The 16823-nt window shown below is 39.0% G+C and overlaps 2 protein-coding genes across 3 annotated transcripts in view; one reads left to right on the forward strand and one right to left on the reverse strand.

Annotated features, from left to right (window-relative positions):
- The window catches only part of ghrhrb (growth hormone releasing hormone receptor b), a 34648-nt gene extending 24575 nt beyond the window's left edge, over window positions 1-10073 (forward strand). The window contains exons 5-13 of the mRNA XM_051377230.1: window positions 182-279; window positions 757-889; window positions 2841-2994; window positions 3138-3198; window positions 4008-4077; window positions 5173-5264; window positions 5408-5537; window positions 5746-5787; window positions 7515-10073. Of these exons, the coding sequence (XP_051233190.1) occupies window positions 182-279; window positions 757-889; window positions 2841-2994; window positions 3138-3198; window positions 4008-4077; window positions 5173-5264; window positions 5408-5537; window positions 5746-5787; window positions 7515-7709 (975 nt within the window). The 3' untranslated portion in view covers window positions 7710-10073. The remainder of the gene's footprint in view (window positions 1-181; window positions 280-756; window positions 890-2840; window positions 2995-3137; window positions 3199-4007; window positions 4078-5172; window positions 5265-5407; window positions 5538-5745; window positions 5788-7514) is intronic.
- Window positions 10074-11513: 1440 nt separating this feature from the next.
- The window catches only part of adcyap1r1b (adenylate cyclase activating polypeptide 1b (pituitary) receptor type I), a 28193-nt gene continuing 22883 nt past the window's right edge, over window positions 11514-16823 (reverse strand). Inside the window, exon 14 of one of the 2 annotated variants that reach the window (XM_051377228.1) lies at window positions 11514-16736. In XM_051377228.1, coding sequence (XP_051233188.1) covers window positions 16338-16736 — 399 coding nt within the window. In that variant the 3' untranslated portion in view covers window positions 11514-16337. The remainder of the gene's footprint in view (window positions 16737-16823) is intronic. The other variant, XM_051377229.1, reaches the window with a different exon arrangement.

The raw sequence follows: 16823 nt of genomic DNA on the forward strand, positions 1-16823 counted from the left end.
CATCCATTCAAATCAGTCACGAGACATGTGCACTTCCTCCATTTGAACCAGTTTACACAAGTTAAAGCAAAATGTTCTTATCTAATTGACACTTGGTTAGATAAAGTGTGAATGGTGTGAGTGAGCAGTTAGTAGTTCATGTGTAAATGCTAACATTTCTTTCTCTTTCTCTGTCTTTCAGACAACGTACTTCTCCAACTTCAAGCAGGTGTACACCGCCGGCTACGCTACCTCCCTCATCTCTCTCATATCGGCTATTTTTGTCTTCACTGTGTTCAGGTAACTGTGTTTCTGAGACGCTCCTCCCAGGAACAACCACAGCTTCCGAAATTGTACGTTTACGTTCCAAGTGTCAGCGCCCTCCTGTGGCCGTAGTAATTAGTCCCCATATGAAGGAAGTCGAGGGTCGACAAAATGTCACACTTTAATGTGAAGAAATGTTGTTTTTCTTACCACAAGTCACCACTGTTTTTCCTAACTTAACCTTAACCACATATTTGTTATTGTAGCCATGACAACAAAGGTCCACTAACCTTAACAAAGTAGTTATTTGAACCAAAAACCATAAATGTTCCCTAAACCTACCTAAACCTTAACCATAGAGTTGTCGCATCAAAAAAAGTGGTGATCTGAAAATGTTTGTATTTCTGTTCGAGAGGGCATGTACAAATAATGGATTTTGTCATTTCCTTTTGAGCTACAAAATGCAGATATAAGATATACAATCACTCAGGGAAGCTCTTCTGTGCTCTACAGGAAGTTTCACTGCACCAGGAACTACATCCACATCAACCTGTTCTTCTCTTTCATCCTGAGAGCGAGCGCTGTCTTCATTAAAGATGGCGTTCTTTTTTCTGATGAAAACCTGGACCACTGCTTCATGTCGACTGTGAGTATGAAAACCATACAGCTCCATTTCTGTGTCTATATTTAAACCTGGCCAATTCTAGTGCATGAATGCTACACAGGGCGTGTCTTACCATTAAAACCAATGGGAGTCATAATAACGTGACTCCCGGCTAATCCAAAAACGCGAGTGGAGCTGAGGCTGGCTGAATGAAGACATGAATTAAAATAGCGCCCTCCTGTCACATAACTATATTAGCTATAAAGACGGAAACTTTTTTCTGTACCAGGCTGTAAACATGTTTATTTCTGCTGTAAAGTTGAGCATTTGTTGTGGGAAATGGATGGCATCAAATTTTATCTTTTCTTTTTTAAATTGTCTGCCTGACAATGTTAGACGGAGTGCAATGCCAAGTGAGCTATGATAGACCTAAGAACCAACAACTAAATGGCTTCCAGTTGTTTGAATTTTGTTTCGTGAACATGAACCACAAACTCAGAAGAGCTTATCACAGTAGAGAGCGGGAAGGAGTGGGATTGAATTGCTGGGAGTGACTGAGCGGAGCCTGTGAGAGCATTAATGACAAGTGTTTCTCTTCCTGTTATCTGCTGATGAGGCTGCCTGGGGTGCAGGTAAGTGTCCCTCTTGTGTGGATAGAAGGGACTAGCATCAGCACATCACCGTGACTCATCCGGGTGAAAAGGGCCACAGGAGAGAAAAGATGATGATGATGAGAAAACGCTCTTGTGCTCGATCTGAACCAAAAGCAGTTTTTTTTTTTTTAGACAAACATAAAAATGTAACAGGAAAAAGGAAAAACGAATAATGGTAAATGGATGAGGGGATGGTGATGGAAAAGGGTTCAGAATTAAAGTACAGTCATCAAATAACTTGGAAAATCAATAATCAATTACATTGTACATTATACCTGCCCAACACCAAATGGCAGAAATGTTAAGTTATCTGGTGAAGAACGTGGAATATTTAGCAGCTTTAGCACCCCTTAAGCTTCTTCAGGGGTTGGTGGAGAACAAAAAATGTCAAGATGAATGCTGAAGTTCCGCCTGTCAGCTATATTTGCAAAATGTCAACGTTAAATTGTCAATTGTCAATAATATGTCTGTGGTGGCAAAAAAAGTGTAGCAGTAATCTAAAAAAAAGAAAATGGGACAAAACAAGACAGACCACAGGTTTGAGATATTTCTATTGTGTTTATAACCCCAGCCAAACTCATTTTGCTCGCATTAGTCTACATTTGCCAAACACACTGTTTAGTTCTTATCCTTTTTGTAGAAGTGAAATATGGTTTGAAAAATATGAACATTTTAACGTAGCTCTCACTAGTTCTGCTCTGCAAAAATATCTGCGCCTTTAATGTCTTCTGCATGGATCATCAACTGGCGAGGATGCTGACTTCTACATCATGTGACTATTTAAGACCCTTTTACAGGTTTTTTTTTTCCCAAAAGTGAATCAGCTGGAAACACTGCAAAGTCAGCAAGCAATGGCTGATAAAAACTGCTAGCAACAGTCCTCATTTCATACAAGGGCAGGTGGTGTCCTGTGTGCAAATACAGCACATATGGCCTGGATTTGTAGAGACGCCACCAAAAAGGCGAAATATATGATTGGCCAGCTACTTACAGCTGTTAAAAGCTGCCAGTCTCAGCCTTGAGCTTGACAAACTCCACAGTTGTTTGGCTGTAAACTGCTTATGTAACTTTCTGGAAACAGGCGAGGCAGCAGTAACTAAAGGGGGGCAGGGCTTAACCGTAATTGCAGTATAATTATAACCCTCACAGCTTCAATTGTGTCTGACCAAGCGGAGAATTTTCGCCTCAGTATATACGACCTGCAATAACCTTTATCATTACAGACGCACCCTGTGACCCATAAATAGGTGGGAGAGGCCATTACCATTACGACCACTCCAGACAAATGACATCCACAGACTAATCTAAAGCTTGTTGCTCTTGTTGTTTTCGTCCCACAGACATCTTGTAAATCAGCCGTGGCCTTCTTCCAGTTCAGCATCCTGGCCAACTACTTCTGGCTGCTGGTGGAGGGCATGTACCTGCAGACGCTGCTTGCACTCACCTTTGTCTTCCAGAAGAAATACTTCTGGTGGTACATACTCATCGGCTGGGGTGGGTGCCCCGCTGATATCGATCCCTCCCTTTCCCCTGTCTCTGTTTACCTTCATTTTCGTCCTTCCTCCCTCTTACTGTCTCTTGTTAGAGCTCAACTTTGACTCGACTAATGATCAGGTCACTCTGTCTGTGCCTCCCAGGTCTCCCAACAACGATCATAACGGCGTGGATCCTCACTCGCAACTTCTATGATAACAAGGGGTGAGCTGCTGCAGTAGAATATCAGAGAAAACTTCACATAACAATGAGGAAACTTTGATAGAGAGTCAATTGGCATTTTTTTTACAAACTAATTGTGTGTGCTGCACAGAGGTTTTGTACCAGTAAAATCTAAGAAAAATAAAAACCCTATTATTAAATATCTTGCTAAATTTAAAAAGTTGTAATTTGTAGGCTATATATTAGTTAATATCCCCTTTTATAGGAATTAAAGAAATCATTTTGGGAAATCTGCTCTCATGAATGTACAGTAAATATGAAGCTACAGCCAGGAGCCAGTTAGTTTAGCCTTGCAAAGAGTACGGTGGCCTTGAAGTGCAAATCGCAACGGGAAAACATGACAACAAATTGGAAATCACAAAACAGAAAACAAAACTACAAAGCAGAAAACACAAAGTTTATGTTGTCACATAAGTCTATTTACCAAAATGAAATTAAAACTTCATACTCGAGTAAATGAAAATGTGTTCATATAATAATAAAAAGTATATACTCACTGAACTACTGTACCTCTTGGAGGTTGAACGATTTTACTAATAGCCATGTGTCACATAAAGAGATAATCACTATTTTATGTAAGTGAGTCAGATTAATTAATTAGCTCATTAGCTGTTTATGGTTAATACATCATGGTGATCGCAGAATGCTCAGGAGGGATGAAAGATGAATAAGAGTTAATGTTGGATTAGAATTTGTTTCTACTGTTTCTCTCACGACGTTCTGTGACATGTACAATATTGTCCTTCTGTGACTGCCATGTTTATCTCATTACTGTCTGCTGTGCGTCTCAGGTGCTGGGATGACACAGATGTGGCTTTCATCTGGTGGATCATAAAAGCTCCAATAACTGCATCACTACTGGTGAGTACAGAGCAGTCGGGAGCTATTGACGAATTATAAGAGTCTTCAATCTTGGATGAGGCTTGTGTTTTGACTCGGCACCAGCTACTGTGGACCTGGAGTTCACATTAGATGCAACAATAACAAGTCAAGGAAAGTTGATTCATTTCCTACTTGGAAGCAGGAAAACTGGTCCAGATGGTCGGCAAGCTTGTTTTCTTTGGCAGTAAACGCCGGCAGCTAATCAGTGCACTTCCTCGTTTCCTGGCCGGTGTGATTTAGTTTAAGTGAGAGATAGAAACTTTCTGCTTCCTTAAACCTTTGATTTTTATTTTCATTTAGGCCTATCTTTTTTTATTTAATTTCCTCTCCAATGTAGAGTGTCTAATTATCTTGTATTGCAGTCCTCTGTCAGTCTGGGGAAAGACTCCTTCAATATGAAGCGACAGCCAATATGTTATAATATGTTATGTAACTGATGTAAAGTAAGTCCAAAGCAGCTGGACCTGCTGTGTTTAGATTCACAAGCCAGTCTGCAAATGCTTCACTCAATTGAGACTGAAGACTTTCTCTCAACTTTTTTTGCTAAAACTGGGTGGGAACAATTAGAGAGTTTAATTTAAACAAAAACCTGCATTGCAGAACCAAAGTTCTTAGGGCTGTGACATGTGGATGCCTTGTGCTTCTTAACACTGCCGTAATATGTAACATTGCTAGGGACGTCCAACTACTAACGTTACTTCAAGCAACTACTTTGCATTTAGATATCCCCAGACGACTGGTAGGCACTGAGATCCCTGGTATCGCGAGACTAATTGTGTTAGTCTCAATTCATCTAAGCAGCTCCATTAGTTCCATTGATTGGAAGAGGAGCCCAGGAATTGATCAGCAGAGCTAATGAAGCCTGGATGTCCCACATGATGTCAAATGATTTATAGGTGTAGGTGAAACGTGAGGTATCTCAGATCCCAGGTAATTTTGGTTTTTGAGCCAGAGGTTAATTCCCCTTTTCTCCCCAATGGCAGATTCCCTTATACTGCGGTCACTGTAGGTTTGTTGTAGCACAAATCTTATTCCAGATCTTTCACATTTTTCTTGTCATTTGTTTTAATCTAGGTGAATTTCATCATCTTCATCAATGTGATCCGTATTCTGGTCCAGAAGCTGAGATCTCCAGGCGTTGGTGGCAATGACACCAGCCACTTCAAGTGAGGAGAGAATAAATATCCCCTCCACAAACACATAGATACACAAACAGATGACCTTCAGCCACATGCAGTCTTCATGGGTCTGTTTTTACTGTGTGTGTGTGTGTGTGTGTGTGTGTGTGTGTGTGTGTGTGTGTGTGCAGGAGGCTGGCCAAGTCCACCCTGCTCCTCATCCCTCTGTTTGGGATGCACTACATGGTGTTTGCCTTCCTGCCAGAAAACACCGGAGCAGAGGCTCGAATCTTCATCGAGCTCGGTCTGGGATCATTTCAGGTAAAACACACAACACAGATACAAATGAATGTGAGGACATTAAGATAAAGCAGCTCTTATAATCTGAAACACTTTAAATGTAGAAAATTCACATTTTTCATGGAAAATATAGAGGCCCACTGTCAGATGGAGGTTGCTCAGAATGTAGTTTTTATTCAATATTAATATTTAACTTTAAAGTTTTGGTTCATATTTTTCTGCTCTGAAGGGATTTGTTGTGGCCCTGCTCTACTGTTTCCTGAATGGCGAGGTAAGTAAATACTATACTACTAATTAGAATAAAATCAATATTACTGTGTGCAACAACACATTATGTAATAACTCGACAAAATTTAATAAATTGTGACTTCATTATGTAGTAACACCTGCATTTTCTGCTGCAATCTGCTGCATTTTGTAATAAGATTTTATTGACTTTATTGATTCCACACTGGGGAAATTTGCTCGTTACAGCAGCTCCAGATACGACACAATAGAGAGGACAAATAAAAATACATTAAATAAAAATAGAATTTTACTAAAGTACAAAATTTAATATAAATAGAAGAAAAGTTATATATTGATACACACATGTGATTGATAAGGAACACAGGAGGCAGTAGTGTTTAGTGTAATTTAAAGGTAATATATATATAAACATAAGGATATGAATATATAGTAAATAAATTTCCCAGAGTTTTATAATAAATTATTAGATTTTGTGGTGGTTATATGTGTGATAATTTGGTTCATTATGTAATAATGAACCAAAGTGTACACCCTTATATCTTTAACAATTAACCTAAATTAAACTTCCCAAATATTAAATGAAACCCCTCGATGACCTGAGGTGCCCCCCAGATCTCAATGTTCCCTGATCTGCCACAGAAAAGCAGTTACAGGATCAGCTTATTATCATCTTCAAGATGCAGCCAAACTCAGGGAACTTCATGTCAAATCCTGATCTGGAAAAAGTCCATCAAGCTTTTATTTCTAGCAGTGTTGACCTCTGCAATGCTCTTTTGACAGTGCACCACAATATGTTATCATTTATTACAAAATGTGGGAAAATTCTTTACATTTTGGGTTCAGGCTGCTTATTAGATTAGATTAGATTGTTACAAAATGATATGAAAATGTATTTAATTTTGTCTTGTTATTACATAATGTGTTGTTATACAGTGCAATATAAATAGTGTTGGTCACTGTACTCGTCTGGAAGTTTGAGTGGGAGGTTTTCCTGAAGCTAAAACTAAAAATAATGGCCATTGAGGCCATTATTTTTAGTTTTGGTGAACATTTGACATCGGGAAGTGGTTGTCGCAGCACTCGAAGTCACGAAGTCTTTCATAACTGACCCATGATCGACAATCTATTTGGGTAAAAATATCTTTATTTAAAGCTGCAGTAGGTAACTTTTGTTCTTAAGTTGTCATATTTGCTAAACCTTTCACTAAATTTTGACTGAGAATATGAGACGGATAATATGTAAAAAAAAAAAATCAGGCTCCTCTGGCTCCTCCTTGTGCTCCTAATGGAGCCTAGAAATATAGTTAATTATTGAGTCTCATTCCCACGGCATCAAATACAGATGCTTTGGGACCCTGGGAATGAGACTCAGTCTTCAAGCCTCCAACTCAGAGCGTCTATATCTGTCTTGGCTCTGATTGGTCGTTTTTGTTCAGGCTTGGTGGTTTCTTGCAGATGCCGTTAGGAGCACCAGGAGGAGCCTGCGGATTTTTTTTTACACATTATCTGTCTCTAGTGAAAATTTCAGCAAATAAGACAAAAAGTTATTTTTATAAAAGTTACCTACTGCAGCTTTAATGGACTGACATCTGCAAATCTACTAATATGGTTCTTTTGTAGCTGTGTAAGGAAAAAAACCAGTACAGACCAAAAATACACCTCAATCTGGCGCCTGGAGCATTTGTTTTACATGTCGTAATGTTTTACTTCTGTGTTTTTCCACACGCGGATGCTGGTGTGTGTGCTCAGGTGCAAGCAGAACTGAAGAAGAGGTTTTGGAAGTGGCAGACTCAGAGTTACCTGAGCTACAGCAAACGGCGGCGTACGTTGTTCACGGAGAGCAGCACGGTCACGCAGATATCCGTCCTGGACAAATCCAGCCCCAAAGATCAGCCGACCTCAGAGGCACACACCCTCACACCCAACAACGTCTCCACTGTCTGAGTCACATTCTCCCTGCGTCACGACACCCGCTTTGTATTTGGACGTCGTCCTGAGCAAGTGACTAAACCGCAGAGCCCGATTGTTGAATGTTTAAGGTACCTTGAAACTGTGTACGAATTATCTGCAGAATCCCACATGTGCTGACAACTTTACAGGTGTTAACTTTAACTTTTTTTATTGACATATTTCACATGATATTCATTATTTTTCAACTTACTTTAGTATTGGCCGGCAGAGAGGTCACATATTTTGTTGCCTTTTGTGTTTATCATAGGTCCGATTTTGCTTCGGGGGCCCTCCTCCACAGCTTACTCACAACCACCAAATAATTTCTCCCATTTTACAAAAGCACCAATATCACAACAAGTACACGATGAATGTGGCTTCAAAACATTGTCCTTTCGTTCCTTTTAGATATAAAAGGTTTATTCTGTCGCACCTCCCCCGAGTCCAAATCCTTCTCACATTTTTTCTCATGCTAAGCTGTTCATACGGGAAAATGAGCATTTACAAAATAGATTTTCCTTTGTTGTGGTCTCAAGTGGCCCAAAGATGAACAACAATCAGGAGGAGTAGGCACAGGAGAGGTTAGTCAGTTACTTCTTGCAGCTGTGAGGTTAATTAATGGAGTCTTTTTTTAAATGTTTACTGAGTTTAAACATAAAACAGCACAACACACAATATCCCCAAATCCCAGACAGCCATACATAACCCAAAAAGGGAAAAATAATTTAACTGAATAAACAACAATAATTGCAACGATTACAGAAAAGGGGGATAAAAAAGATGTTAATTAATTATATGGAATTAAGTAAAGTATTGTGTCCAGTCCACTATTTACATGTGAGTTTTAGGGTAACCAGTCATCAGAAGCCCTATCTTAGGCCCTAGGTCCGAAGATAAAGTCTTCATATTCAATAATCTAACACTATAAATTACAATCAATAAAAAAGGCCAACTCTATTTCTTCCTTTGTTCCTTTATAACAATGTAATAAAAGTTCAAATATTATATTCCTCCTTATACTGGGGACCCCTGTTGGTCTCCAGTTTGAATATCACTGCAGTAGAGGGTCTAGAGGAGAGAAGACTTGATGGATCTTAGATGAATGGGCTGTGTGGCCTCACAGTGACAGATAAATGTATCAATCCACACACATTTCAGAAGATGTTTTATGGCAGTGAGTTTGCTGGTTTTTTTCCACTAATGCCTGGCATATACTTTAGTCCCTGAAAGGACATGCTGTTCACACGACTCCCTCACAATATTCAGATCACCACTTATGCACTTAATGCTCCCTGAACCTGCAGATCTGTATTTGATTGTTCAGTCTTTTACCTCATCAATTAGTGCCATTCTCCAGAATTTGGACCTCTGTCTTATTCTTGCTGTCATAATGTAACCTACCATCAGTGGCTCTGCATGCAACATGTTGCACAGTGCACTAGCGCACATCTGGAGCACTAGACTGTAAAAGCTATTTATTTGTCAACGTATTCTTTTTATGTTGTTTTTTGTGTGAATGTAAATAGAATTGAACTAGAGTTTACATGTATTTTATGACAACAGTACAGTTCCTCCAACAGATTTATAAACCATATTAAAGCAACTTGTTACTGTAAAAAAAAAAGAAGAAGAATCTAAAATAATATATAAAAAGGAAGTTGGTATTTATATTTAACACATTTTTTGGTATCATACATGTAAGTTTTATTCTTATATGCTGTCATATTGCAAAATGTGGAGATAATTATACTTTACATTTTCCTATTTGTAAGCATAGGTTTAGTGATTGCTGTGCTAATGCTAATGCTAATCCAGAACCTGTTTCCTCTGAGAAATAATTGTGAGACTACATGAGCTGTTTTCAAGTTGGCTCGCAGTATGTGTGTATCTATGCTTTGAATTTTTCTCTTTTGACTTGCAGCTAGCAGGTTGAGTACACTGTCTATGTATGTGTAGATATGTACAGTATTATTCATGGAAGGAAATATTACATTACTCAGCTACTGACCACTACAGTGCCTTTCTCATAAAGTAAAACTCCCTTTTCCTCCACAGTTCACCTACAGTACGGTCCCAATCTGTGTAAGAAAATCATATATGTAAGATTATGAAAGTATACCATGTACTTGAGTCTTTGCTGTGCAGCGTAACAGATGTGCTTCTGTGTTGTGTCAGATTCAAGACGTGATAGGAATTGTGCTCAAATGACAAAAACAAAGCCTTCATCCGATTTGAAATTGTGCAGCGAGGAAGTGAAGGATGATATTAACAGAGCGTGTTTTGATGTGGTGTTTTTGAAAGAAAGCTTTTCATGTTGTGTCTGGACTTTTTTTTAGATTACATCCACTTACAGTGTTATTTCTCCTTTCTCACTTGAAAGATGATGTTTTCTTTTACAGGTTCCGGTTTACTACATGAATGCAACTTTCTCATTTTGGTGTTTTCTTATTTGAGCCAGGGGTGAACATTACAGGATAAGGACGGTGATTGTCTGTATTTTTCTTATTGTCAACATTGCATGAAAAGACCAAAACCAACAGTGTGTTATTCAGTTTCACAAAATTTGCTCTGGTTCAGTTAAAGATTCTTGAAGCCCGAGTTTCCACCAGCCTTGAGTGGAACCATTGTAATCAAGGATCGACAGACAACAACCTGTAGAATATGACACGCCCACTTTGGCTAATAAGGAATATATTTTATGATAATATAACCAGTTATTTTTTGGTTCCAGCTGGAAACCAACTTTTATTTTTGGTCAGAACAGTTCAAAACTATGTGCACAACCCCGAACAAAGCTGGTTTCCTGTTGGTGGAAAAGGCCTATCACTCCCCTACCTTGTCTGTGGCCCGTTGGTTTCTACTGAAGATTTACATATAATTATATATCTAACAAATTTTCTGTTATCTGTTAAAACAGCTTGACAAGTGGGAATAAATTGTGCATTTGTTTGAAACTATTTTCAGTGGTGGAATAATACACATTTTAATATTTCTTTCTCTAAAAACTATGAGCGACACTGTTGCACTGGGTGACATGTTCCTTCATTACCATGAACACACACACACACACACACACTGTAGTTTATGTTGACTGCTCCGAATACTCACTAGAGCACCAAATGTGGATTAATCCGCTGCTGAAAATAGACCTCAACAAATTTACTTTTTCCTCCTCTTTGAGTTTTGTAAACACTGCAGTGAGTGTTTAAGGAAAAGAGAGCCACAAACAGCGTAGGTGAGGAAGTACTGAGAGATGGACTGAACACATTGTTGGTTTTGGTCTTTTCGTAGGATTTGTTTTTAATAAAACACATAGAATAACAACAGCATTTTCCTTTAAAGGGACTGTCCACCAACATTTTTTTCCTCTTACCTGTTGGGCTGTTTATCCATCTACATTGTTTTGGTGCGAGGTGCTGAGTTTTGGAGACATCGGCCTTTTCCAGTTTAATGGAACCAGACGGAACTACATGCGTAGATGGCGCTCTCTTCTGCACATGGAAAGAAAATAGTTCCTACATAAAACTGCTCACAACAAGAGTAGTACCAGTAACCTGGTAATGATTATAGTTGAGTTTTTCAAATGTATTTTTGGCTGTTTTGAGCATGACAAGCTGAGTACCATCTGGTTCCATTATATTGGAGAAAAGGCAGACATCTTTTCGCCAAATCTCCAAAACCCAGCAACTCACATCAAATAATCTAAATGGGTTTAAAGCACTACAGGTAAGAAGAAAAAGAGGCTTTAGAGTCCCTTTAAGCCAGAATACTTTTAAATATTTACCACACACAACAACATTGAGCCAACAAGTTAAAAACATTTATTGTCGATACTTCCATAATGTACAAAAAAACCCTTCTAATGTGCACACCGAAACGAGATAAAATGGTGCACTGTGCAGTGAAAGAGATCAAATGAAAACAAGAGGAGCTCATGAGCAGACAGAAGCAGGCTCACAGAAGAGTGCTTTAAGTTACTTTTACATTCAGCCATCAGTATGCAAACTGCTAAGCCCCATTTAACATTTATTTATTTTTTTACCTCTAACTGATTAAAACAGGCAATCAATACAGTGAAGCAATTCAATAAAGATAACCACCATCAAAAAGCTAAAAAGAAAAACATTTGAAACCAAAGTTCTTGTCATGCTTTGCTGTAAAAATCAATAAGAACAAAAAGAGTCCAGCAGTTTTTGTGGCACTTTACTTTTCCTCATGTCGGCAAAAGATTAACATTCAAAGGAAAAGTATTCGATGGGACTAGAGCTTCAGTTCGATGAATCGTTCACAGCTGAAACCCAATATCCACATTCCAGCTTATTAATTGCCTCATCCCACTCGTTCTGTTCGAAAACGAGGACGCGGCTCGGATTCCCTTAATGGCCCGAAAGCTCGACCCTCCCTTGTGATTACATCTGCTGGTCAAATGAGATCAAAACGATTTTACACGCATGCATCAGCCTATTAGAGAGTACAGAGGCATTACAGGAGGCTTTACACTTTGAGAAAACACGATCACCATTTAAAAAATACAAATGAAAATAAGAAAACAATCACAGCGCAAAGTTTTTAATTGACAGCTATTCACTTTGAACCACATTTACAAGGTACGACGTTGGCAGCTTGTTTCTGTCTCGCACATTTAAACTGCGGTTTATTTAGTCACAAAGGTTGGCTACAGACCTTTCAAACACTTCAACTAACTACTTCATAGTTCAAAACAACAGGTTCAAATCAATATTTATTCTTATAATAATAGCAACATCTTTGTCTGACATCAACATAGTACTGGCAATATAAGGCTCCAACTCCCATATTAACACTAAAGGAAATCATTTATAAATACATTAAAAAAATCAGGCTCGTGGTCCTGGTGAGATTGTGATAATGCTTGTGATGAGCTCGCCTGAACGTTCAACTGAACCAGAGCAGAGGAGGTGGTGATTGTCCAGCCCTTTCCCCAAACATCACAAGATGAAACAGGGCCCCCTTATGGCTGCTGTTGGATCTGCACTGTTATTATTTCAGGTCGCACTGAATACAGACACAGCAGAGCAACAGGACAGTACAGTTTCCGGTCAGCCCTTCCTTTCTCTCTTTGCCTTTGCCTGGTCTGGACTCCCAGAAAGAATGGATTCGGTCATTTGCAGGTGAAGAGATGTAAAGATATTTAGAGTAAAAGTGGACAAAAGTATTGTTAAAAAGTGAAGGTTTGTACTAAGACTGATGGACAGAGTTACTGTATATGTGATCTAGACGTTTTAACCTATATTTATCACTGTAGCTACCATAAATATAGTCAGTAAATTACTGCTGATAAATAGAGCATGTAGACAAAATACTACTTCAGCACAAGATCCGCATAAAGATGAGATAGGAAAAAGGGATTAACGTGGGCAAAAAGTTGTTAAAGTTGTCAGAAAAATTTATATTTGAACATCTACAAGTCCATGATAACATGCTCTTTGGATAAAGATCATGTTCGAAAGCTCCTTTTTTGGTCAACTGCTGTTTCCAAAGTCAATAACAAGCTTTCAGTCTCAATTAACATCTAAAAATGTTGTTTTTTCTACCAAATTTAGGTGTTTTAGGAACTTAGGGCTGTCATGGACGTCTTTTATTTTTATTTTAATATTTGAAATTTGACAATTAGGCTGTTAGGCTGTTACTGCTAAATATATATATATATCTTCTGGCTGTGGGGAGAAGACTTTAAAATTGCATTTAAACTATTATGTAGTTAGATAAAATTTACAGAAAATAGAAAAGCTAGATGAATAATGTAAAAATGTAAATTTTACAGCCTTTTTTAGGTAGATTTTTGTAGAGAGGTGGGTTATGCTGGGGTAATTTTGACTCATGGTACCTCAGTTTTTGAGAATAAATAACACTATTAAAAGTTGTATGCTTTTACTTTAATCTCCTGGCAAACATAGCAAAGGTTTTTATTTGTTTATTAATACTTGATTTTGTTCTTCTATTTTTCTTTAAATAATAATAATTTAACTACATTTTGTCAGCTTCAGGACTCCGTACTTGACGTCTTTTTACCTGCAAATTACCAAAATTATGTGTATTGTGTATGTATTATTTTTTCTAATTATCAGACATAAATAATGTGTATTCAGAAAAGAATATCTGTCAATTCCCTCATTTGTTGTTGATTTTCCAGTTAAAGTTTGTCTTTAAGACACTTTCAGACATTTGCATTCTGACCAAATTACTTAGAAATTCAGTCCAGTCATATTAAATTAAATCTCCTGGACAAATTTAGAAGAAAACGGTATCATATTTTAGAGAATATTATAAAGAAAAGTCATTACATTATTAAAGTCTTGTGGTTCAGATTCAGGAGATATTTTATGGCCCTGTATTTTTCTGCTGTAGAGAAAAATAAAAGATGTGTCAGTAAAATATAAAAACTAAAACATATTTATTCTTCTGTGTGTGTGGTTTAGTGTACTGTACATTGAGTTACTGTAGCGCTGCTTGATTCTGTCGTATGTTCTGCTCATCTTCAGCAAGGACGAGTTAAAGTAGTTTGAAGGCCTCCAGGTTTAAAATACTGATTTAGTCTTAAGCATCATAAAAGCACTTTGTTCAACCCTTTTCTTTACTTTGCAGTTTCGTTTTTGAAATTAAAAGACAAATCCCTTTTTTTTTCCTTTTAAATCATCAACAGAAGTCAAAATACTTGTTTTGTGCTTAAAGGCACTTTTGGAGACACAAAGTAGAGTCGAACGTTGGGATTCCGAGGATAGTTGAGTCAGACCAAAGGAAAAATCTGCAGTGACATCAGTTGCAAAGCTAACTCAGCCTTTGCAAACAGATACGGCCGTGCAAAAAAAACTCAGAGAGGAGTCGAATAATTCGTCTTTGGAATGAGAGAATTACTACCCCACCCCCCCGAGTTAAAAGCCCCTCTCCGAAAGTAACATCCATCTCAGTGTGCTTGTGTTCACACATAAAGAGATCAAATGCCACCAGAGACAATAACTGCAAAAAGACAGAGATACTGCGAGGTGGTACGAGGGAAGGGGGGAAAAAGCCCTCATTCATCAAATTTTTCCAGAAACAAATGAGGAATTTCTATCCACAAACAGTGAAGTGCTGTGATGTGTCCGTTGGTCTACACCGAAGAGGCTCGGCTTTAAAAAGAGACAAAAGAATCAGGATTACAGAGCATCGCCTCCACAACAGCCGCAAAGTTCATGAAGGAAAAGAAACTGTTAAGAAATGTAACATCCGATTAAACACTGAATTCTCACAAATAAAAGAACACATGGATAATTAATGCAATTTCATGCAAGCAGTTGAACTCGTGATGCTTTTCGTCGTGAGTTCATTTTCATTGACATTTTCTGTACTAACGGCTGTTGAAAACTCTACAGACGCGCTGATGAGGCGTCTGGGTTCCGGTGCTGAGGTTTAAAAGAGAGGTTTGTGTTTGTGGTCGTAGTCGTAGTAACCTCAGCACTCATCCGAAGAAGACCCTCGGAGTCATCATTTAACCCTGGTGTGTTTTTTTTTCCTCTGGTTTTTTTTTTTTTTTTGGCATTTCACATAACCGTAGAAAACATGTCCTTCTCATAAATACTGCTTTTTCCACCTGTCAGATCCAGATGAAATTTCTCTTTAACATTCCTCAGTCTTCAACACCAATTATATTGTTTTACATCAGTTCAAACAGGAAACAAAAGATTGTGCCAGTAGCAGTGGGAAATAACACTGAGCTGCTGTAGCCGCCTGTGCGTCTTCAGCACTGAATGGGTTTAACAAGTCTACTGAGATTAGCCACTGGGGTCTGTAATGTTTCAGCTGACCAATCAATAACACTGATTTGATGCTGACATTTTAAATCTTCAACATATTTAACAAAACTACACTTTTAAGGTAATTACTGTACATCAGGGTGGGTCGGAATCGAAGCAGCAGAGGTCGACATATCGGGAATTTTACTCTAAAACACTAGATACTACATTTCCCATGATGCAACAGACTGTATCTTTTAATAGATCCTCCTCACCTGGTAAACACCTGCATCTTTCATTATACCCTCAGTTTGTAACGCAGGTTTTCTGTCATCGTCTAGAGCCAAACAAGACAATTTAACTGTTTTCACAGGCTGATAAAATCAGTGGTCCGCCCCTTTAAGGTATTTACATTTCCCAGTGTTGACTATATTAAATGAAACCATCTGAAATGGCACAGCAGCTATGGTGTCTGTATTTAAAGAGGAATAAGGTGTGTAGTTACAGTCTGAAATACATTTCGAGGGTGAAAGTTGAGGACAACGGTAAAAACGTCCTCAGACAGACTGGAATGATCACCGTAGAGCTCTCTGGTCCCCCTGTGCTGTACAGCAGCAAACACTGTAGCACCAGACAACTCTAAACACTAATACGATATGTACAGAGAGATAACCATGCTTCTTCTGCATGTTACAGCCCAACAAGACACTAGATACACACTAGAATCATAATCATGCCCTTTGAAGATGATAGGCTGCTCAGGGAGCAGGAGTTTGTTTTTCACTCCAGCTGAACCAGGTCAGAGGTCGGGTCATGAAGAGACTCATTATTTGGCTCCTGACGTTGGGGTCAGGTTCAGGGGTGAAGCAGATCAGACCAGAGGCTGCTCTAGGTCGCTGGAGTTGAGTTGGGTTTCCATCATGGTTTCGTCCGAGTATGGGTTGGGGTACGGGTTGAGGAACGGGTTGGTGAGGCTGGTCATCGGGACGAGGGTGGGCGTGGCAGGTTTGGCAGCGTCAGGTCCGGAGGCAGCGTCGTTGCCGGACGTGGCGTCCCCGCCGGTGCCGCTCAGGTTGCCGGCGTCTCGGCCTGCAGGCTGGACATGCGGATCTGCGAGCTGCTCTTGCTGAGGATGGACAGCTGCGTGCCCCCGTTCACCCCACTGCTCGCCAGCGAAGGATGCCGGTGCTTCAGGTCCACAGCAAAGTACCTGTTCACCGTCCAGCTGCGCCATTTCCTCTTGATCTCCGATTGCACCTTGAGGGATATACTTCACAAGGTCATTATTAATGGACCTCGCTGGAAAGAGACAAGCTCACTGTCCCTCAGTCTCACTCTAGCTCTCTCTGGACTGTAT

Source organism: Dicentrarchus labrax, unplaced genomic scaffold, assembly GCF_905237075.1.
Source record: "Dicentrarchus labrax unplaced genomic scaffold, dlabrax2021, whole genome shotgun sequence".
NCBI lineage: Eukaryota > Metazoa > Chordata > Actinopteri > Moronidae > Dicentrarchus > Dicentrarchus labrax.